Source organism: Thermobia domestica, chromosome 10, assembly GCF_964235325.1.
Source record: "Thermobia domestica chromosome 10, izTheDome1.hap1.1, whole genome shotgun sequence".
Taxonomy (NCBI): domain Eukaryota; kingdom Metazoa; phylum Arthropoda; class Insecta; order Zygentoma; family Lepismatidae; genus Thermobia; species Thermobia domestica.
In genome coordinates, this window is record NC_137463.1 from 33997635 (window position 1) to 34023199 (window position 25565).

At 37.1% G+C, this 25565-nt stretch overlaps 2 protein-coding genes across 2 annotated transcripts in view; one reads left to right on the plus strand and one right to left on the minus strand.

Moving 5' to 3' along the window:
* The window catches only part of LOC145662424 (alpha-L-fucosidase-like), a 43185-nt gene extending 23617 nt beyond the window's left edge, over window positions 1-19568 (minus strand). The window contains exons 1-3 of the mRNA XM_081727986.1: window positions 19338-19568; window positions 13827-13968; window positions 13580-13686 (exon numbers count right to left, since the gene is read on the minus strand). Of these exons, the coding sequence (XP_081584112.1) occupies window positions 13580-13686; window positions 13827-13968; window positions 19338-19542 (454 nt within the window). The 5' untranslated portion in view covers window positions 19543-19568. The remainder of the gene's footprint in view (window positions 1-13579; window positions 13687-13826; window positions 13969-19337) is intronic.
* A 5604-nt stretch (window positions 19569-25172) lies between these two features.
* LOC145662426 (alpha-L-fucosidase-like) overlaps window positions 25173-25565 on the plus strand; it is a 101108-nt gene continuing 100715 nt past the window's right edge. The window contains exon 1 of the mRNA XM_081727988.1: window positions 25173-25506. Coding sequence (XP_081584114.1) covers window positions 25296-25506 — 211 coding nt within the window. The 5' untranslated portion in view covers window positions 25173-25295. The remainder of the gene's footprint in view (window positions 25507-25565) is intronic.

Sequence of the window (25565 nt, forward strand, 5' to 3'; positions counted from 1 at the left end):
AAATGGTGGATTGAAGAAAGTAAGAGGAAAGGGGAAAACCCCGAGAAAACGCACGAGCACGGTGTTTTTTCACCACAAAGTCCACACAGCGCGAGCTGGATTCGAACCATGGACCCCAAGGACCAGAGGTGAACGCTCAGTAGTAGAGCGTCTACTACTGAACCACCTCGCGCCTCAGAAAGATAAGGTTGGCAACACTATCACAATGATGGGGTTGACAACACTGGTGACAACAAAGTTCATGAAAATGGCGACGGTACAAGAGAAAGCACACAGTATGTATTGGTATGCAGAACTGAAATCAGGTGTGTTGGTGCAGCGAAACTCCAAACGAGTGTACAAATGTACGAGTTATGTCAGGAGTATAACGAGTCCCCACAGCAAGTTTCTAGCTGCCGGGAGTGTTTGTATCAATGGATCACCTCATAGGCCCGTTTTTCTTCAAACGAAAACACTGTGACAGGGGAGACATACCTTCAAATACTTACAAATTTCCTGATGCCCGAATTGGTTAGGTTGGGAATCAAGGACCACATCCACTACCAGCAAACGTAGCCCCCCCCCTCCCTCCACATTTTGCCCAAGTCGTCAAGGACTACCTTGACCGTGAGCTACCTGGCAGATGGATTGGGTGCAGAGCAAGGATGTTATAAAATAGAGGATCTGCCCATACGTATCTTCATTATATGAACTCAGTGAAGCCGAAAAACAATCGAACATCGTCTGAGCCGGCACGTCTGATTGGCTACTCTCGTTTCCGCCATGATCGTTGGCTCGAAACATTGCGATCTTAGTGGCGCAGAGTGGGCAGAGTAGGCGTGGCGAAGCTGTGACGTATGGCTTCAAGATTTTGTTGTATAGGCAGAACCTGTATTTTATAACATCCTTGGTGCAGAGGCCCAATCCCTTGGCCCCCAAGGTCTCCGATTTGTCACCCTGTGATTTTTGTGTATGGGGTCACGAGATGTATGAAAGGACTTGCAGGAGCTGAAAGTTAAGATTAGTGAAGTAATCCATGACACATCTGACGACACCAGACGGAATGCATTCACAGATTTCGCCGGATGTTGCAGGAATGTATGGAGGTCAACGGAGCCCAGCTGAAGGTGTGGCGATGATGACGGACTGTATCTATGGATAATGATACAAAATGCAAGACTCAATAAAGATCTTAACATTTATTTCACTGCAATATCGTTATTTTTTTTAGGTTATAAGTATTTTATTTTATACCAAGGACTTTATAACAGCCCTTATATTGCCTGAACAACGATATTTTTGTATTTCACCATAACATAGAATTTATTTTTATTGAGTTTAACGCCCTACGATGCTGAGGTGACAATGAGATATATGATAATTTTGGGATAAGAAAAGTGGAAGAAAAACTTTTTAAAATGTTTAAAGAAAACTCACGCACATGTTTGTTCATCACAAAACCCGTTGTCGTGAGCTAGGATTGATCCAAGGACCACGCGCATCAGAGGTACTGAAAGAGTACATATCAGGTACTGAAAAAATGGCCAACATGGAGATGGCCACTTTGTGAGGTACCTCGAAAGAATTAATGCAAAAACATATACGATAAAGGGGGCTAAAAGTACACACTCTAATATTCCTTGTTTTGTTGAAAAATCATTTATTATCATATCACCAGAGTGAAAACTATGACAAAATGTTATTTGATTCCTGTGCTTGGATATGAGTTACAAATCAGTGAAGTACATGTCATAGGAAAAAATATGTAAAAAATCCAAATGAGTACTCTTAGGCTGCCTTCAAACGAGGATCTTGTGAGCCGTTCATGTGGACTTGTAGCGTGGGGCTACTTCTGAGCCGCTATAAAGATCGTGATACCAAAATGGAAGGCATACTAGAGCCAGGAGAAGCTGAAGCTTTAATTTTGGTGATAAATTGCAAGAAAAAAGGAAATGAAGATGTAGAACAATCTGGATTCATCCTATAAATCGGTCAAGACTGGAAGAATATTCATTTTACAGTCTGTTTCCTAAACTGAGAGAAAATGAAAGAAAAATTTTCAGTTACTTCAGGATGTCTATATGTTTGTTTGACGAACTGTATAATAGTATAAACTGTGTATTTCATCAGCGTAACATCAAAATGACAAAAATTTCAACATCAAATATATATTTACACTTTTCTCCATTCCAACTAAGCTCACGTGTGAAGTGCTCTCATAAGACTGGGCGTTATTTTCTTCCCCGCCAGAGGCCTGCTCGAGCCAGGTACTGGCGGGATGATCTTCATAGCAGCTCAGAGCCGCGGCTCACTTGCACCGAAGCGCATGTGTTAAGGCGTACATTTAAGTCAGCGTAAAGCTGGCAGCTGAAGCTTACGCGAGCGGCTCACAGGATCGTAGTGTGAAGGCTACCTTAGACACCTAGGCAGCTATGAATACTACAGGAGTCGTGTAAGAGTGCGCATCAACAATTATTATCACACACATAAAGGTCCACATTCATTATAATACTAACACTAATTATGCCACCATCCTTGATTCACTCCGTTCAGAACCCAGTCGGCATGGAAGAACGCTCCACAATTTAGTACAGTAAATTGTTTTAATAATATCTGTATAATGTTTTGAGATACATTGAGAAAGGCCTTTCCTTATATGTTGAAACCTTTCAACTGTAAATATCCCCCTATAATTATGAACTAATATTACACTTTTCGACATTTCAAAAACTTTAAAATGATACAAAATAATTTCAATATCATTAAATGCGAGAGTTATGTTAATTTTCTAAATAAAATCTCCGATTCTTCCGTAGCTTCCTTACCAATACTGTCTTACAGCAGATTTGACACTCTCGATCCCATGGATGATTATTATTATTATTATTATTATTATTATTATTATTATTATTATTATTATTATTATTATTATTATTATTATTATTATTATTTAGAGTCAACATATTCTATTATGAAAGCAATAACAACTAAATGTGACCAATTTCCATATGGAAGAAAACAGTCCTTAAAAAATAGTGCAGGTATAAACTGCAATTATGTTTTGATCAAACACAGAAATTATTATAATATTTTCCAAAATGGTCAAGTAACTTGTTGAGTAAGAAAAAATAACCAAGCAGTCTTTGTCGGCTTTGTTTGAAATTAAATTTTAAATGATAAGTGTATATTGTGATTTTTACTTTATTTTTACAGTTAGCAAGTGTAAAATTTAGAAATTATTTAAGAACCATATTGAATAACGGTAACTTCATAGCATTCTCTCATAAAAGTCTCAATTCCAGATGAGAATATTTCATTTGACACTTCGATTGCAGGGGCATAACTAGAGGCTTGCAGGCAACTGGCAAATTAAATAACGTAGAATTAAATTAAATACTGTAGAAACACAAATTAACTATTGAGTAAGAACTGTGGTTTCATTGAGAACAAAGCTGGTAAAAAATAATAACTGCACTGCAATAGTCCTGCTAAATATAAATAGTGAGAAAATTGTTATTATTATTATTATTATTATTATTATTATTATTATTATTATTATTATTATTATATTGACTGACAAACAAATTAAGCACCTGAAAGGAATATCGATGCTGACGTAGTAATATCGGCGATTTTACTTCAATTGTTTTTGTTTTTGTTTAGCGTTCCATGTTTATGCACCGGGTCAAAGGGAAACGATTGTGATGAGATAGCTGATAATGGTGGAATCGAGGAATGTGGAAGGAAATGGGAGAACCCTGGGAAAACCTGATTATGGTGGTTGACCACCAGAAAGCTTATTTGGCGGGAGCTGGAATCAAACCAGGGACTCACGCGCCAGAAGTGAGCGGAGCATGTAAATGATTAAAGTTGCAATGATATGTGACAACTAGAACGGCCACCAGAGTCCATTAGTGTTATCATCACGCTATTATGTATTTTATTTCGCATCTCCTCGGGCTTGGATGAGTGCACTGATTCGCTTGGGAAGGGTGTTATACATCTAATGTAACCTTCCCTGATCCATGACTGTTGTAACTGGCCCTCGATATCCTGGATATTTGCACGGAACGGAATTGACGCCCGATTCTACACATATTTTATCGGGGGATCTGGCTACCCAAGGGTGTATCTCAACGTAATGCAGGTAGTTCATAAAGATGCTTGCCATTGCGGACGAGCGTTGTCCTGTTGAAAGACAGTACTAGGACACTGTCTCGTGCGAGGTAACACACGAAGATGTAGGATGTCCGTGACGTACCGCTGTGCCGTCAGAGTTCCATGAATCACTGCCTGAGGCAGTGTTGGGTAAGTTACTTGTAAAAATGTAACGCGTTACAAGTTACTTTACTTTCTCTTAAAATGTAACGCGTTAGTAACGCGTTACTTGCCCCCAAAAAATAACTGTTACTTTACTTCGAAAGTAACGCGTTACTAACGCGTTACTTTTAGATCCAAAACTTTAAAAATGTGAAAAAATATGACTTCAATTTTCCGTAGTACTATTACTACCGCTATTATTATTATTATTATTATTATTATTATTATTATTATTATTATTATTATTATTATTATTATTATTATTATTATTATTATTATTATTACTGCACGTTCTGAATCGCTTTATGTAAATGCAAGGACAAATTTTTATTTCATATATGAACATTTTCATATAATGTACAGATAACATTGATAAAATGCCATACTGCGCTACTCGTAGGGATGGACACGAGCGAGTTTTCTTTGACACTCGATTCGACTAGAAACAGACATCTTTGAGCTCGACCCGAGAACTCGACTCGAAATATTTCCTCCAACTCGACTTGAATTGGGGTCGAGTTTCGAGTCGACTAGAGCCAAATCCGGTGTGTAGTTTCGAGTACATTCTTCAAGTATATTACATAGACAGTATAATTATTATCAATGACACTACTACTACTACTATTTATATTATTATTATTATTATTATTATTATTATTATTATTATTATTATTATTATTATTATTAATTATAACAACATTGTATATAAAAGGAAAGAAAGACGGTTTGTATTTGAATACCAAAACACTAGTTTATTGCTAACCTCGGTAGTCGTGAAGTCTAGGAGTCAAGGACATTGTTCACGAGCTGAGGGTCTAGGTTGAGTATTCGGGATCGAGCCAAACACTGTTAAAAGTTATAGGACACTGGCCAAATATCTTCAAAACTGCTCGGCCCGGGTTTAGAATTGACAATGACTCGAGCAGCTCGGCTCACAGCTCATTCACTATCGACCCGAACCGAGAAGTGAGCCGAGTCAACAGCTCACCCAACCGACTCGGCTAGAGCCCTCGGCTCAGTTGAGCCGAACCGAGCAAATGGCTCATCCATACAAAGCCAGCTCGAGCCGATGGTTCACCGCTAGTGAGCCGGCTCGAGCCATCTTCTAAGTTGAGCCGAGCCGAGCTGAGCTTGTTATAAAAAATCTCTTGTGGTCTCGCTATCAAGACGAGACGAGATGCAAGCAGTGTCCCCTTTCGTGAGCAACACTAAAAGTGTTCCATATTACTGTTTAGCTTACATTTCTCATGGCTTTCGTTTTCCAGTGTAATCAGGCCATGATTTCAAGACGACTTAAAACGAACGAGACATTTATCAAACTCGACTGGACTCGAAACTCGACGCGAAAAACTGAATCGGATCGGAACTCGACTCGAGGATATTACCCGTGACTTGACTCGAAAGTCGACTTGAATTCGAGTCGAGTTGAGTTTTAGTTTGACTCGTGCTCATCCCTTAGCGTTAGAAAAAAATGGTTGCTTATTATTATTATGCTAAACTAATTATATAATAATAACAATGTTGTTATGTAAAATTAAAAATAAAGAATATAGAGAAACATTACACTACTCTATAATCAACGGGACTCTAGAATAAACAAACTGATCTGAAAGTACTCCAAAATTACATACCATCAGCAAACTATTTTCTAGTAATAAAGTAGGCCTGATCACCAGAACACAGTTTATTCGTATTAACCCCTTACTGTATATCGTTAATTATGGCATCCTAGTTGATAAATATTTCTATCCGGAACACCACTTTACTTTTAAATCCTGTCCACCATCATCTTCAGCGTTTAAGAAAAAGTATTCTTTCAAATGTTCGAACGATAAAATATTTTCGTTCTCCCTCCTTATAAAAACAACACCAATAAAAGTAAAATAGACTACCGATTGATTTAGAGCTGTCAAAATCTACGACAAAATCTTCCAGGTGCTTGCAATCAGTACATGTGATTTCCCTGAGGCTGCCCTCATCTTCAAAAAACAGCAAGTGGTACTATGAACTTATCTATTTCTCTGTGTGTTTGTGACTCTCGGTCACTGACGTACCTAGTTCATGCTCGATTGTTTCATTCTGAGAAATTCACTTACAGGAAAGAAACATTTGTTTCCGAAAAAAATATACATATATTATATTTACTCATCCGAAATGTAACGCGAAAAAAGTAACGCAAACTAGGTACGTTACTTAAAAATTTGTAACGCGTTACCGTTACAGTTACTTTGGAAAAAATGTAACGCGTTACTAGGAAACGTTACTTAAAAAGTAACGCGTTACAAGTAACGCGTTACTTGCGTTACGTTACTTCCCAACACTGGCCTGAGGTGACCTGAAGTCACACAAGGACGCCAAATGTATCTTTCCTAACCATTGCAGAATATATTATCTGCCTTCAGCACAGTCATACTCACAGACAAATAATCATCCGAGGTGTGGCCGAACCGAAATTCAACATTGAAAATAATCTAAAGTGTTCCCGAACCGAAATTCATCATTGAAAATGATCTGATGTCAGTGGTCAGCAATACATGATTCACGTGTACGACACCCCTTCAAACCCATGTGTTGTGGTTTTAACAGCAGTCCACGGATGGGACGGCGATTCAGTAGCCCGACTGCTGCCAGTCTCAGACCAATGGCGTGTAATGACATTGAGTGTTGTAGTGAGTATATTTCTTGCACCTGGATGGCGGGCGCAGATGTGAAGGGGTTATGATGTTCCTGGAGCCCAATATGTCGACTCTTGGTGTGATCAGACTTGGTAGACCAGAACCTTCACAGCGTGTGTAGTAACTCTAGTCTCATTCAGTCTAACATCGGGCTACCGTTACATCAAAATGTCCCACATGCCTGAATATTGCACAATTCAACCAGCGGACAACATGGCAGATTCACAGCGATGTCCGTTTCAATATATGTCAAATGCTGGCAACGTAGTCTCATACGAGCATGTGGCAGTCTCGTATCCTACACCTTACATACATTCCCGTATTTAGGGGTAAGTGCTATTCTGTGCTCGGGCACAGAGCGGCAGAATTCGGGGGCGGCAAAATTTTGGATTTTTCAAAAGACTCTCAATAAGGTGATATTTAGGATAGGTCATGTTATGATTCAACAGTCTGACAACAACTACTCTGAAACATGTGTTTACGGAAACTGTGCTACTGAACTCACGTGTTGAGATATTGAACTGAAAATTTCATAGAGTATTCTTAATACTATGGCGTGTTAGAAAAAACGATGGTCGAAAAAAGGGTACATAGGAGTACGTGCCCTTTTTTTCCGGATGCCGCTTCAATTGTTTCTCGTTTCACATTGTATTTTCTTTCTTTCAATCATTCATTGTTTCGTTTTCTTTCAAGTATTTGAGTTTTAAGAATCACACATGATTAAGTCACTCTTCTTTAGCATGAAATTTGCAGATAATAATAGGGTAAAAACTTCAGACTAAAGATAGACAGCATAAACTCACTTATTGATGATTCAGTATGTCTGCTTTCCGCTCATAGAAAATTTCGTGGCGTAGATAATACTGTACATATAGTGAAAAATCCCATATAACCTATGTTGTGAATTTCGACGAAAATTCCCTTTATTCCATTCCGAATAATTAATGTTTAAAGATGTTGGTATAACTGGCATATACCCATGCAAAAAAACACTACTCAATATCGTTTGTTACTTTTCTTTTTTTCTTTATTTTAGTTGCTATTCAAGCCTAATAGGCTTCTTTTCTAGCCAATACAGTAAAACCTCTGAATAACGGACACCAATGGGACATGATTTTTTGTCCGTTACTGAGAAGTGTCCATTACAGAGAGGTTTAGCGAAAAGGCATACCTTTTCCTCTACAAGGATAATACAACTCATTTTTAAGTGTCCTCTCAGAATCCTCAGTACGGTTGCGGAAGAAGTACGTGTATGTGTGTGTGTGTGTACTGGCGCGGTATCTTCGGTGGCGGAATGGATGAAAAGGCAAATTATTGGGAGTGCATATGCTTATTGACCTAGACCTAATCACAAAGAATATTCTCTTAGAGAAAATGAAAAAGGTCCCCGGGAAAACTCCAACCCTGACTTGTTCCAATATCATTTGAAAACATTGCTATTTGAAAATGTTATTTTAAAACAAACAATGTTTACAACCTATGAAATTGTCGGGAAAGATGCAAGGCCCAGAGGAAAAAGGACTAAATTTGTTAGGGAAGGGAAGATCTTTCGCATAGAATTCTTGGCCATATGACTGACCCTGCATGAGTATTATTGCTGATTGAAGGTTTTCTAGAATTTCCATCATAAAGGAGTTTGTTGCGGGCAGAAAAAAATCCCCAGTTCAGCTTCAAGCTGTTCTGTTTGATGGTTCACTAGGTTTAGACTCATGATAGATACACTTGTGGGAAAAAGACTTTCTCTCTAGTGTAATAAACTGCAGAATTGAGAATAAGTCCTGTCCGTTATGAAGAGGTTACTCAAACGTTTTGGGGAAAAAAGAGACTGTCCGCGTCCGTATCTGAGAGTGTCCGCAAAAGGGAGGGTTTTGTTCCGTAAAAGAACATTTTGCTGGGACAAAAAAAATCTGTCCGTATTATAGAGGTGTCCGATATTGAGAGGTATCCGTTTAGGGAGGTTTCACTGTATATTGTTTATTTATTTATTTATTTTTTTCATTTTCTACATTCTGTAGTTTGACAAGTTCAATATTAAAAATTAAGATAATATTGATTAACATCTTCAATTTAGATACCTAATGCATTAGGAATATTTACATCGCAATTTAAAGACTAAAAATTTAAAATTACCTGGTAGACTAACGAATAACTCCTACTAGGCGCTCGTGGAACGAGGATGGCGGGGTCCTTATGAAAGATTCTAACCCCATTAAAACTATAGCAGGAGGTATGAATTAATTTTTAAAAAATCACAGTTTCCAAAATGAAACACGGTAAAATGAAAGATGGTCACATCAGTTAAATTTTCCTCATTCTCACTTTCTGAGTTCAATTAACTTCTCTCCAACGTGTTTTAGGGGCGTCATTCAGGAGAAGCAGGAGGGGCAATTGCCCCCCACAAAGTTTGATGAATACATATACGTATTTTAATCGATTGTCTACTAGTATACTAATACACAGCGTGAAAGTCTTTTGTCGGTGCTGCTCTTGCCCCCTCAAGCAAAGTCTGAAATGACGCCCCTGACGTGTTTCTCAACTAATCCTCCTAGAGAAAAGCGAAGAAAAATTGCCTTCCGGCGTCGGTTGAGGATCATTCGCTTTACCGCCTCTGCCTCTGTGACCTATGAAACAATTTAAGGCATCACACTTGACAGAGCTGTAATAGACATTAGTAACAGAGAAGCTAGCCTGGGATTAACATATGTTGCGATAAGTAGATGAAAAACATTATTCGGTATAATGTTCGACCCAATGTTCACTGAATTCCGATGAAAAACAAAATATTTACCATCGGAAATATGAAGAAAATTTAAGATTTTTAATCCCTGATATCCGATTATAGCTATGAGTTCTGCTGCAAACATCGAGACAAACACCCTCAAAAACAAGAAAAATACAGACAAGACATGCACTACGACCCGTAAGAAAGTTAAACTAATTGAGGAAAATATAGACAAGAAATTCTATTTAAAAAAATGGATATTAGTAATGAATAAAACTCCGAAACACATAAATTAGTACAAGATTTATACTCTTACCTAGAAAAAGGCAGCATCCGCACAACACGCCGGACAACTGCTCAATGCGATTCAATCCTCACAGCAATTACAGTACATCTGCCAGAGAATTCAACTTTTATGATGACGTAAGAGTGGCTACTTCAATTTCAGAAGTTTTACCTTTCCTGAATCTAACCCAGGACGTGTCAACTTCTGTGATCGATATTTATTTTTATAAATTGAGCGAATACATAAACGATAACTGACATTCGAGTAATTGGTCGACCGTTTTCACTCTGCCCTATAATATTTATTCTGTCTTCGACAAGAGTTTGCTGATGAAGCTATACAGTAAGGGACACTTCTGGATGGTACACTCATATGGAAATTTAAGGCAAAAGTGTACCATCCAGAAGTGTCCCTTACTGTACAATATTTCGGGATTCGAGTACAGTGACATACATCAATATTGTGATGAAAGAAGCTTCAGTCACAGTTGATCTTCTTCCCTTATGCCGATAATGGACACTTTTATTTAGGTTTTCGGGATCAACGATACAATAGAGTTGGAATTATAGACTCGTATGGTATAGTAGATAACACACGCATCGAAAGATTGAAGCAATTAATTCACAAATTGTATCACAGAGCAAGAGCTGGAGTACCTGTCCCTCAACTCAGTGAGCTCTCATACAAACATAGATGGCAATATAACTCAATAGATTGTGGGATATATTGTGTCCTTTTCGCAACCTTTATAGCTACTGGTCCCTAAGTACCTTTTTTACTAAATGGATATTAGGATAGGTATAGCCCCTTAGTCCAGTATGGCCTCCAGAGCTGTTGTGATTAGGCGATCAGTGGTCAACTGATGCCTCCTTCCTCTGTAGTTCCTCTTTTATAGGCCCTCTTCAGGTGGCTCGTCCTCTTTCGGTTCCTGTCGTGTTGATCTTCGTGTCTTCATGTTCAGTGTATCGTCTGCTTTTTTGTAAACGTTAGCACGTGTCGTCCATAAACATGTGCTCATGTTGTGATGTGGAAATCCTTACAATATAACGTTTGTTAACTTGAAAATCATCCGTTGTCTTTATGTTACCGTAAACCGTTATTAATATTTAGCACTAAATAAAAAAATACTTTTCAAGCACAAATAGTGATGTCCTAGAAAAAAATAATCTTCCTAGTCTTCAATATAACTCATGGGTATTTGTATTTTGTACAAGTAAGTGTGCGTCATCTGCTTACACATATCCTTTTTAAGGTCACTGTAACATGTAAGTTTCTTTCTATAGATTTTAGAAAATTTTTCAATAACTTGACCTTTTCACCTTGAGAGTGGCCTTAGATGGCTGGTTCGGTTAATGGATCTCGGTATCGACCTAAGGTGCCTATATACCAAATTTTAGCCCCCTAGCTGCTATAGGTAAAAATTTATCTTGTTTACAGAGAAAGGTATTTCACCCCATTTGCGCATTTGTATAGCTCGTACCTCGCCATATTAAATAGATTTTGACAGTATTATTTCTGATATTCACCTAGATTATAATAACTTCGTTTGTATGGGTCACCTACAATCACTTGAAACACTTCGAGGCAAAAGTAACGGTTGAACTCTCTCTCTCTCTCTCTCTCTCTCAAAAACAAGAACAAAATGTAATTTTTAGTACTTCACAGGAATAAATTTGTAAATATGGGCATTAACAGTGAGGTCAATTACCATTTTAAGAAGGTAATCGCGATTCATTGTACTACGAGTATTAAAAAAAAAAAAAAAAAAAACTTCCTTGAGTAGTTTATATGGTTTATGATTGCGTATCTTCTGTAAAATGTGTTTACTATTAAACAGAGTAAAAAGTTTACTAACTTCTCTTACGAAGAGAGAAATGAAAATAAAATGAAAATGAAATCTTGAAGTTTTTTGCCCCACGATTATACCGGTTAGACCTGTTATACAGTAGTATAGGACAGATCCTAGGAAATCTCTTACGATTTATCTTCGGAAAAATGTTACGACTTATCTCATAGGAAATTCTACCCTTTTGTGCCGTACACGTGAAGATTTTTCCTGCCTGACCTGATTACATGCTTGAGAAGTTCATGTCTCACGAAATATTAAACTCACAGTTGCAGCGCCCACATATTTGGATTTCTTGTGAAATGAACTTTCATAATTATATTACACTTCGCAAGTTTGCGAATCTAAAATAGGATAGCACCAGAATAACTATGCCCATGTTTATCAATTGTTAAATTGTACACCTCTAAAAGAAAGCATATTTTATCTCATCTGATGTCGTTTAAATCAAAATCTTACGAATTTTCTTTACGAAATGGAGAATGCTCTAAATAAGAGAAATCTCATAGGATCGTTCAGAACAGGAAATGACATGGGATTTGATATCATACACATTGAAATTTTGACTCCAGGAAAAATCGTAAGATATTTCCTAATGGTATATAGTGGGCCTTAGGCTAAAGGAGACGGTGAAGATGAGAAATGAATTAAATGTTGGAATGAAGAAAGTGGAGAATCCCGAGAAAACCCACGCATACTGTGTTTGTCCACCACAAAGTTCACTTGGCTCGAGCTGGGATCGAACCAAGGACCTCGTGCAGAAGAGGTGAACCCTGTACCACTTTTTTGTTAAAAGTTAACTGTTTCACCGAACGTACCTCATTACCTTGCATAACTACTTATTACTATTTTTTTTTTTTTTTTTTTTACTTAATTTGACTCGCTTTTTACTCGTTTAGCTCGCTTTTCTAACAACCTAGAACGACAGGGACACGAACACAGAAATATCGAGGACAGTTAAAATTCCAAAGAATCGAACCCGGGACTCCGTACACCAAAGGCGCACGTGCTAAGCACTAGACCACCAAGGAGGGCACACCACTGAGCCACCGCGGCCCCCAGAGAAATGAAATTAGCACAAATATTATATTGTAAAATTTAAATATTGTATTGTAAAATCCTTTGTAGCTCAGATACCGTAGGATTCTGAAAGGTGAAAGAAATATTTAGGCATAGCTCATACTAATTTCTAACTTATTCCTTGATTCGCGTGTGGTAATTCCATTAGTTTCTCAAGTTATGAAACTTCGAATTCATTTTCCGATAATTCCAACAACTTTGAATACCTTTGAAAGGTCGTGTTTTTGCGCTCTATGTTTATTATGCAATCGTTTTGTTGGAAAATGTCATGTAAAAAGACTATCTTGATGTTCACACTTTTTTCAGAACAGAGCATCTAGAGGGTGTTTCATCTAACAATGCAGCCTAAAATGTTTTCGAAATGAAACAATTAGGGAAACTCATGGGCACATAAATGCACCCACGTCAGGAAATCGTTCATAATACTGTGAGAAAGTATGCACAATTCAACAAATTTAGAAAATATCACTTTGAGCAAGATTTTAATTGAAACATACATAAATAACATACGTTGAAACATACATAAAAGTAAATCAAGCCTCGTGTATATGAAAGTTACAATAGAGTAAAACTAAATAAATGTGCAATATATTAATTATAATTAGTATTTATGTCATTTTAAATCACACGGGCAAATGGACATTTCGTTCATAAGAAAAGCTTATCCTTACCTACTAAATCTCGTTTCGGTCCGACATCCATTGCATTCCAGCTGAACGAGTACTTCGAAGGCCACAGTGTATATCCCTCATGATGCTTGCTAGTTAGCACTATATATCTAAAATAAATAAATAAATAAATAAATAAATAAACAAAATCTTCGTATTTTGACTGTTTACGTTATAAAAAATTTAACGTCATAATATTTTTAGGACAAATTAGTATATCTAATTTATGAAAACAATGACTGAAAATTACCTTGCCCCAGAACTCTGGAAAATGTCTGCCCATTCTTCGGGATCGTAAAACTCGGCTGTAAAATCTGGTGCAAAGTCGGCGTATGTGAAACCTGGAGGGTAATTATTCTCCATGAATTCGATCACTTCTGTATAGTTGCGCTCTGCAAAACAAGAAAAAAAATAAGAAAAAGGAATTTTATTCGTCCATAAGAACAAACAACACTGTTTTCGTGAAATAATCTGTTAAATAATACTCTAATTTATTGAATGGCTGTAGAAACAAATGAATAACTAGGAGGAACACACACTACCAAAAGATATGAGAAAGGAATCAGTCGAAAGGGTATCTTCACCCAGTGCATTGTTGATTGCACTGGATAGTACCTGGGTCGACATGGATATGTAGAGAACCAGTAAAGTCAGTAGGTCACAAATATTTTGTTTTCGATGTCACATAATGAGGTGTGTTTGAACAGGAGTTGAAAAACCGATCGACAGTCCCGACAGTGTTGTAGTCTCTTCTCGAATCATTGTGCGCCACAAGAGAGGCTTCCGGTGTAGATCTATCTTTATCTCCTGAAACTGCTGTGTAATTCTATGCCGCACATTACCAATGAAACCACAGAGATCTAGGAAGATCCTCACAAAAATTGACGAGAACCGGCCCAGTAGCTTGGATTGTTTACTTGTGTGTATCTCCGGTGACCGACGAGCTCCTCGGGTAATGTTTATATAGGGAGACGGGTAGACTCGCGAATTTCCGAATATCACAAACTTGATGTCACATTTGAATTTGTTCCAGAGCCAGAGCTCAAAACATCCAGACATTGCTGATCTCTCTCGGCTACTTAGAGCCATGCATCAGCTAAGCTTGGTTTGGTTCCAGTTAAAACAAATTTTTGGGCTTGTTTATGATACCCAGCAGGCTCAGGCGTGTGTTATGGGGAAAGCACAGTTCAGTTTGTTTCCTGACCCCCCACACACACACACACACACAATCCAAACTCAGCTGACGCATGATTCGAAATAACCGAGAGCGATTAGTAGTGTTTGGCTGTTTTGGGCCGTGGTACTGGAATAGCTTCAAACGCGACATCGAGGTTTGTATATTCGGAAACTAGCGTGTCTGCACGTTCTCCCCATAGCCACATTGCCTGAGGGGCATATTGGTCACCGGAGATACGGGCCCTCACATATAAGGAATCCGTACTTTTGGGCGGTCCTCGTCACTTCTTGTGAGAATCCTGCTGGTTTCATGAGTAGTGTGGTTTCATGGGTCATAGAATTACGCTGCAGAATCAGGAGATGATGGCAGATCCATATATCTCCATCGAAAGCCTCTCTAGTGGTGCATGGTGTCCCGAGAAGTGACTACAACACTGTCGATCGGTTTTTCGACTCCTGTTCGAACACACCTCATTTTGCGACATCGAAACCAACGCATTCATGACTTACAGAGCCTACCGATTCCCTACATACCCATATCGACCTTGGTACTCACCGGTCAAGAAAGGAGGGAGTTTGCTGGAGATGACCTTTATATTTAAGGGAGTTGAGTCTGTAATGACGACTTTTTTTTAGCCCGTTGATTTATACAGGAAATTATTTATCCGTTTCCTTCAAATTAACTAGAATCTTAAAGGTCTTCGCTAAGCTCACTCTGCCCTTTTTAAATTTTAGTTTTAGTGAATAACTTTAAAAAACTGAAGTTTATAAATAATATCTGTACCTGAGAGCATAAAGTGCGAAACTCCAATTTTGGCGAAAGTGAGTTAAAACCAGTTTTGTATACCTTTCGGAGGTTTACAACGAATGGTTGTTTATATTTTGTTCTATACGAGTTGATGACGTAACTAATCAAGTATATAATGTAGTATGTCCAATATGTATTTAGTGCTTAAATCAATGTTTTTGCTGTTTTCTGGAAAACAAGGATTTGTGACTTACGCACTTCATGCTCTCAGGTACAAATATAGAAAATTAGCCAGCATCGAATATATCAGATAGTCTAAAGTGTATGCACGAAATGGCGTACGAGATGGCGTTAGTGTCCCAAATAGCAAGGTATATGAGTCGCAGCGCGTCATTCTTTAGCTAACAGTTGAAACGTGTGCCACAAGTCATTCGACAGCTAGTACATGTGTAACGAACGTTAGAATTCAAAATAATCCTGACGTAAGGTATTACGCCGTGAAGATAAGTGAAATTTGCAAGAAACTGTGCTACATTTTATAATTTTACTTCGATAAATGTACAAATGCTACGCAGGCCAGTGAAGAAATCTGTGCTGTTTATGAGCAAGATACGTTGTCAAAAGCAATAACTAAAAGATGGTTCGTCTGGAAATGTCGATAACCAAGATGCCTCTCGCAGAGAGTGACCAATCACTATAGAATTTATGATATTCTGGCAAAAGTTAAGCAATGTAAACAGTCATAGCAATGCCAATGACCTAAACATCATCAATGAGTATTAAACTATTTGAAGAAAGCTGGCTATAAAAAGAAACTTGACATTTTGGTTGCCATATGGTCTGGCTCTCAAACATCTACTCGACCAAATTTCTATTTAAAAAAAAAAAAAAAAAAAAAAAAAAAGAGCCATTTCTGGAGCGGTTAATCACATCAGGATGGTCAAAAGTGGATAACTTAAGAAAACAATGTTCGAAAAGATCGTAGTCGAAACAAGAAGTGTTGCAAACTTAGGACGTCACAATATCACAAACACCGATAAACATCCACATTTTGGAAGTCTCTACAACTGTGAGAACACATGTAAATGTACGTGGCAATGTGCTCCGGAAGTTCCCTTATGTCGAATACCATGACCATGGGTTGACTTATTTCTAACGAGTAGGAACGAAGTTAGATGGGATTCAAAGAAATGATTTTTTTTAGATTTTTTTAAAAAGTTTTATTTCGAAAAGTGCTTTAATAAGAAAAGTACTCATATCCAATTCATATCCATTTTTTCAATAAACGTGTAGATAATTAATAATTCACAGTATCTTGATAATTCAAATCTTTCCTGAGATATGATGACCTGACACACTGCTTACAATGACGTAATTACAGGAAATTGTTAAAATTATTTTTGCTTCCCTCTGTTTCCATAACATTACCGCAATAGTTTTCGATAGTTGAAATTACAAGTTCTAGCAATTGCATAATTTTACGCAGTATTGTCTTTTCATCTATCACAAATCATCAGTGTGATTGGATATGATACTTAACTAAGCACTTTTTCGAAATAAACATTCTCAAAAAAAGTAAAATTTTCAATTCCTTGTAACTTTTTTTCTACCTGTTCCAAGTACGCCATATCATGGTCATAGAATTGGACAATAACTTACTTTTGAAATGTGTTCAGTGGCGGATCCGGGGGGGGGGCGATCGGGGCAATCGCCCCCCCCAGAAGAGAAAACTTTCATATTTTATAAAATATAAATAAAACCCATCTCAGTTTGGAGCTCTTAAAAGTAGCTCTAAGTAGCAGTATTACAACCCACCGCCCCCCCCAGAAGTCCGTCCTGGATCCGCCCCTGAGTGTGTTGCTACGTTTGTCCCACTTACGTTATTACTGTTGTAGACGCCTCCAAAGTTTGAATGTTTATAAATGTTTGTGATAACTGTAGCGTCCTTAGATTTTAATATTGAATAACAAATGTAGTGTCGTAAGTTTTTGTTTAAGATGTAGATTTAAGATATGCAATAACCTGACGTAGTGCCATTTGTACAAATACAACTTAATGTTAAGTTGGCACTGGCAGCACTATTGATCTTGTGGTATTGTAGGATATGTCAAACAATGTTACTCTGTCCGTTTTTGCACAGCTTAAAATATTAATATGAATTAAAATATGCAGCGTTCACCCCGCTTCGCTGCGGTCACCCCGGAACGCAATAAACTTTGTTACTTAGATAATTTTTACTTTTTCGCTTTCAAGTGATATGATAAAAACCATAGAAGATTGCAGTAAATGTTAACATTATATCGCCTGTCATTTATGTTAACCCGCCCCGCTTCGCTGCGGTCACCCCGGAACGCAATAAACTTTGTTACTTAGATAATTTTTACTTTTTCGCTTTCAAGTGATATGATAAAAACCATAGTAGATTGCACTAATGTTAACATTATATCGCCTGTCATTTATGTTAACCCGCCGAGTGACACGGTCATGCGGGTTGCATATAAATACGTTTATTTTTACCTATGATGAACTAACAAAGGATTTGTACGTTATGGACACTTGAATGGTCAATTATCTCAAGACACTGGTAATTGAAAATTAAAGTGATATGATAAAAACCATCTAGGGTCCAAATCCTAATAACCCCCCAAAAATGAAAGAAATTGGTTCAGCCGTATTAGCGTGATGAGGGAACAAAGGATTTGTACGTTCTCTTTTATATATAAGATTTGTGTTTGTTAATTTAAAAGTTTTTAATTTTACCCTAATATCATAAGTATAAATGTCACTGTTACAATTACTTGTTTCACTAACAGGAATTGATATCTGTAACATATATACAGGAATTGGTACCATTACATTAACTATGATATCAGCACTGAAACATTTGAATCGATCATTTCAGAAAGGGCACATGTTCTATACTAATAATAAAGAATATGTGCCCTTTCTGCAGTGATTGATTAATTTCTCCAAATATTTCTCTGCCATTTTTTTATTAATGAGTGAGAAGTTTCCAGTGGCGTGCAAGCATCACATTTCAGCTGGCGTTGCATTGATTCAAGATTTAGAATTCTGAGCGTTTGGCATTTAAGGCCATTCAGCCTGTCATGTTTGGGGGATGACTTCCTCGGCTAGCACACTATCCGGGGAAATGAAAGGAAGAAAGGATTGGGGAAGGAAGGAAGCATCCTGGGACCCATAATTTAGGTACCACCTCGGCATTTGCCTGGTGTATATGCGGAAAACCCAGGAAAACCTCATTCAGGTGGCTGGCCTGGAAAAGCGTTTACAATTCTTCGACAGTGTCCCCATGGCGTTGCATTGATTTCATTCAGACACGTTGAGATGTGTTTTGTAGCAAGCTGTTTCAATAACGAAAATGTACTTTTTCTTTTCCAATTACAAATTTGATACTGCAGTATTACTTTCAACTATGCTTTAGATAATTTATATTCTTCTATAATTGAACAATGAAAGTGAATATTAATTCTTAACAATAAAAGATACGATATGTTAACGATAAAAGATATGTTAACTTAATTTGAAAGTATAGACAGTGTCTAAGTGTATCATAGGGCCTAACGCTAATGATCAGGATTATTCCATAAGTATAACTTTGGCCTACATGTCATATCATTTCATATGTGTACTAAACTTGTCAAGTTCTAGCATATTACTAAATTTGATTAAGATCAGATGAATTTCACCGATCATGTATATACTATATGGTATATACCATACCATACTACATTGTTTTTCCTTTCTTCAGAAGGACAAGACTGCTGAAAAGTTGTTCTTCTGAGTCTTACGAAATAATGAAAGTAGGTAAATGCTCACCCTGCCAAAAACTCCAAAACCATTCTGATCTATAACTCGGCACAGAAAAGACTCCCCAGTGAATGAATATGCCAAATTTTGCATCATCATACCATTGAGGAAGAGGTCTCGAGTCAAGGCTCTCCCATGTAGCCTCATACTGGCAGTTCGTAGATTGTGATCCTAGTGCTAAAAGAAGTACAAAATGCACAATGTTTACACGCATTTTTGTCTGTCCAGCTAGTTTGAAACTAAAACAATGACTGAACGTAAGTAAATACAATAAGTGCTGTATTATAAACACTTTGATATCTGTGATATCAAAGCATTAGTGAATTGATTCTTTATCTCCTAGAAAATAACTAGAAAGTGAAGAAAGATAGTGGAACACTTGATCGGTTAAAATTTCCTTTAAAAAGTCAATGATCTACTTTGAAATCTGATAGAAGCTTTACTCGAAAAATTTAAGAATATTAATTATTCTCACCCACTTTCACAAATTTTTACTAATTACACTTAATATAAATAAGGCAATACAAAAGCAATGGTAGACCTATTTACACTGCCAATCTTATCTCTGATATTAATAATGAAAGTTCTTTGCTTTCGTTAGTTACAACTTATTGATCATTTGGCCTACATATAATTATCACTCACAGTACGAAAATATTTTCTGTGTATAAAGAAAAGAATAACAATGGAAAAGCAATGTTTCTCCACTCTAAAAACACACTTAACAAAGTTCACACAACTATCAATGTTATCAGTCAACAAATATAACATGTGTCCACCTCCGACAACTACAACATTGCACCCAGTCCTCCTAAAACATTCGCTGTAAGTAATATACGGTTTTACTTACTTACGTAAAAGAAACAAACAATTGTCCAGACTTTTCAGATAATTATGGATTATGATTCAGATTATGGATTATGATTATGGATTCAGATATTATGGATTGAGTTCAGTTCATCACTGAATATTCTTTTAAATCTTCCCCTTTAAAGGAGTTATTTTAGTCGATTGTTCATTTATAAACCATATACACGGATATATAAAGTACACCCTGTTTCAAAAAGAATATACGTAATACGAAGAATTATTTTGTCCAAACTATCGATCGCTGCGCCTCGGCTCGGCTATTGGAGAAACGAATGCATAGTCTAGTTTATATTAATAGCCGCTAGATGTCAGTTGTCTTCTGTTTTGCTTGGTAACCGTCATATGTTTAAAATGCTACTCTGCAGCAGAAATCATTTTGTGTTCTCGAGTTTGCGAAGTGCAATTCCGTGATGACAGTGCAAAGATGTTTCAGGTTGAAGTACCAAATTGATCCTCCGAATGGGTGGAACATTCGCAGATGGTAGTTTGTAGATACAGGATGTGTACGTAAAAGAAAGAGTCCTGGCCCCCCTCGTATTCCTGAAGAAAATGTTGCACGAATTCAAACTGCTTTCCCACATAGTCCTTCAAAACCAACTCGTTGTGCCAGTCGGGAGTTACAAGTGCCGACAACAACAATTTGGCGTGTTTTGAGACGTCGTTTCGTTATGAAGCCGTATAAGTCGCAGCTGTTACAAGCTCTGCGTCCTGATTACAAACGCAAACGTGTGGCGTTTTGTAACGAGATTTTGGATGCTATTGACAATGATAACACTTTTGCACAACGCATCGTGTTCAGTGATGAAGCAACTTTCCGTGTTAGTGTTCAGATAAACAAACAAAATGTTCGAATTTGGGGCCTACAGAACCGATATGCAATGCAGTCATTGAACATGTACGAGATTCACCCAAAGTCAATGTGTTTTGTGCGATATCCCGATCACTGTTTACGGCCCATTCTTCTTTAATGGAAACACGGTTAACAATCAGCAGTATCTCGCTATGTTATTATAAAACTGGTTGTTTCCGAGGCTGCACGAAGACAACTTCATTTTTCAACAAGACGGGGCACCCCCTCACTGTAGTCGCCAAGTGCGTGAATATCTGAATGAAACTCTACCGAACCGTTGGATTGGTCATCAAGGAGCTGGCGACTTAGCATGTCTCAGCTGGCCTCCACCGTCACCGGATTTGAATCCTTTGACTTCCTCCTGTGGGGTTTCGTTAAGACAATGTTTATGTACCACCACTCCCACAGAACCTGGAAGAGTTGAAGAACCGGATCCGTACTGCCATAACATCAGTGACGCAGGAAATGCTTGCCCGAGTATGGGAGGAATTTGAGTATCGATGTGATATTTTTCTTTTCGCTGATGGAGGACATATTGAACATCTGTAATTTGAATTTTGAACTGTAATTTGAACTTGAGAAGTTCGTAAATATGTGTGTAAAATTTCATATTCGTATGTCTTAAAGTTTAATAAGTTAAATATATGCTTTCGAAATACGTATATTCTTTTTGAAACAGGGTGTAGTTTTGGATACAGAAATATTATCAGAAGCTTCTCTAAAACTGCATGTATATTTCTGACAAAATACTCAATATTTACATTTTTCATCCCTCTTCTTTTAAAGCTCTGTTTGTAAAATACCCGTGAAAACTACCGAAGACTTTAACATGGTTACAATAATATCGTTCCTTCCCGGTCGGTATGGGAATATAGCTGATGTAAGGTATCAGGATGATCACACTACAATTCTAAGAAAGTATGACTAATAATTACTAATATTACAAATGGATTAGTTAAGGTAGCTACATTATATTATGCAGTTAGCCCAAAAGATGGGTACCCTTATTAATTCTCTATACCAATATGAATAACACCTGTTATATACGGTACTGGAGCAATCCCCCGTATCGTCACTAGTGGTAATTTTTGGTTGGACTCCCTGCCTCTCTCTCTGGAAATTTCATATGTCAAACACAGCCAAATTTCATTTTTGAGAAATTGCGTATCAAATTCTATGCTATTGTAACTGATGGCAGACAGTTTTGTCAGTAACCCGAAACACGTGTCTTTCTTATAGCAACAATACACCCATGTCGAGAAACTAAAGCACTAATCAATAGAAACGAACGCAGGAATTTATTTTAGGGGGGTCCAAAGCCTTTCGGAGAGTTCAAATTCAATATGAGGATAAATTATATTAAAATTTGTAAAATTATATTAAATTTACTGAAAAGTCTGAATTTCGGTGGAGAGTTCAGATTCCAGAACCCACCCCTTGCGTACGTCCCTGCTTATCAACAAAAATATAAGACCTGAAAGTAAGATCTTAAACTACTAAATAAGATAGACAAGACGCTGGAAACATCATATCATTATCTTCTTGAGTATAGTAGAATAGCATATTAATATAACAAAGAACCATTTGTATATGGCGAGGGAAAAACAACATAACTACTTTCATTATATACACTGATAAGAGTATCAGTGATTTGATAAAATGTTTGCATTTGTTGGTATATAACAAAATATATACACAATAGGGCCACTAATAATGCCTCTTTTTCACGCATGGTAACTTCCAATAACAGCACTTAGCAACAAGAAGTATCTAAGAGGAGATAATAATGAATTCGGCGCCACAAAGCTTAATCTTTTCTGTTTTATTAGTGATATGGAGACAGTTTACAAAAATAGTGAAGTTACCGTATGTTTTCTCTTACTTATAAGCAGCAATAAATAAAACTATTAGTCGTTTTGCTACCTAAAAACCTTGTTGGGGTAGTGAGGCTTCATTCTTATGCGTACAGACTTGCATAAGAGGGAGGGGCAACTTTGATGTTCTTTTCCGTAAGTCTTGTCCGTGAAAAACATGTTGCTTATTTTTTAAAAAAGAATCTTCTGAGCGTCCAATGATTGACGCTCACAATCGTAGTTCCAAGAAAACCTTTCAGTGTCGTTACTACGCAACATCAAAGGAATTAATAGTGAATATATGTACAGTGTGTTTCAAAACAACACTGACAACGTTTTTTATTCTTGACACCAAGATAAGACAAAAAAGTATAGACCAACCTGGGTGTACAAATGCTTCCTTTCGGAGTTATAGCCTGCCGAAAACGTGAAAAAAAATGAACTTTAATGGTCCATAGCTCCAAAACAATGGGACCTACCGTAGTCGGATCAAGACTTCACTTAGAAACTAATATGTACGCTATCTAAAAATTCACGTTCCAGAATTCTAAGCTACTCACACAACATTTTTTATAGAGGGTTTGGCTACAGGCATATAATTTGAAGTACTCACCAAATACCTCTTTAAAAATTATTGCGGAAGTACCACATGATTCTGAAACCTGGATATTTGGATGGGGCACATACTAGTTCCTAAGTGAAGTCTTGACCCGACTACGGTAGGTCACATAGTTTTCGAGCTATGGGCCTTTAAAGTTCACTTTTTATATTTTCGGCAGTCTATAACTCTGAAAGGAAACATTTGTGCTCCCAGGTTGGTCTATATTTTTGTCTTATCTTGGTGTCAGGAATCACCTGCCAAACGTTGTCGCTTTTGTTTTGAAACACCCTGTTTAAATGTACAAAAGGGCAACTATTGATTATTGTTCGCATACGAGAGTCGGGTGCTATTTCAGACAGATGAATATAAACTAAGTTGTGGAAATAGTCTTGAGAACATATCTTGAAGGCTCAGCCCCTTCCCTGGGAAGCTTTCAGTTGTTTGGGTAAATAGGCCTATACGTTCCAACATTATCACTGTAGGTTTGTGTGCGTTTATAAGGTTTCTAGGGAACCCTGTTCAGTTGGTTGATTTGTTAGCTATATCGTCTTATTGTCCATTACATGCGATATTGGATGGCAACACCCAGTGCAGTAGTCCTAAAATTTTCAGAGGGTATACGCTGATTTGTGATCATCTATCATTGTCATAAGAGACATTGAAGGCATTTTTAATGAATAATGTAAATAGTATGTATTAATTAATTCAATATAAAGAATACGTTACTGTTTTATAGTCTAAAAGCATTCCATGCTATTTTCTTGATGACATTCCTTACATAAATCACAGCATTAATAATATACATGGGTAAGTTTTGGTCAGTTTCAAATTGGAAACACTCCTTTCTCCAGATGCCACAGTCACTGGGATTGTCAAGAAAAGTGTATATTGTAATATGTTCTTGTATATATTTGGCAACCGATAGTATTCATAGATTACACTCTAGCACGTGGCATCATGATTGATTCAATGGGCTTAAGTTCGTTCTTGACTAAATGAAAAATGCTGCACTACGTAGTACTCACGGTACGTACAATTTGGTGTGACACCACAGCGTTTTTTCTTGTATCTTTGAAATGAATTTTGTATTTCACATACTTGAAAGATGTCGTAGATTTAGATTACTTATATAATATTATAACTCGAATTTTCATGTGTCTTTTTTTTTAACTATCTTATTTTCAGTGTGATTATTTTTAATGTGACGTTTTTATTATTACTCTTTACTCTTTATTTTACTTTTTTTCTTGATGACAGGGGTTAGGTGTTAGAGCAACCTTGGGTGAAACTCACCCGCTTTAATAAAGGCAATTGAATTGGAATATGAAATTTGATTCAGTTAAAGGAATACCACATGACTACATTTTGCCATACATGAGTAGAAAGTTCCATGTCATATAGGATCATGTACTGGTTCCATTCCGTTTGTGTGGTTCCATCATGCATCCCAATCAGTTAGCTGGATACTCATGAATTAAGCCAAGCTTTTCGGTCGTTGACATAATGTTAGAATAAGACAGAATAACCATTTTAATGTGTTTTATCTTTAGTTGCTGCAGACCAATTGATTAAATATCTTAGTTTCAATCTTACTGGAAGGTCACGGGAAATGTACACAAAAATTATTATCAAAGCAAGAAATTCTTCTTCAACATGTGAATAGCGTTCATTTTCTTCCAGAACAAAACACCGATAAAGTGTTATTTGCGCTGGGTACATTGACATAATGATAAATCTTGAGTTATAAAACCATCAGTACCAACTTCCATCTGCAACAGGGACAACAGGGCGAAATGAGTACTGCGAACATATTTCTTCTTTTTATAGTATACCTTTTTATCCAATGGCATCCTGTATCCGCACGATATGAACCTACGTGGGAAAGTTTGGATTCAAGACCTTTACCTGACTGGTACGATGAAGCCAAATTTGGGATTTTCATACATTGGGGTGTATTTTCCGTACCAAGTTTTCGATCGGAATGGTTTTGGGAATTGTGGAAAGGTATGAATTAACTATTCATATTTCTTCTTCATATTCGTTGGTTTCAGAGAGACATTTTA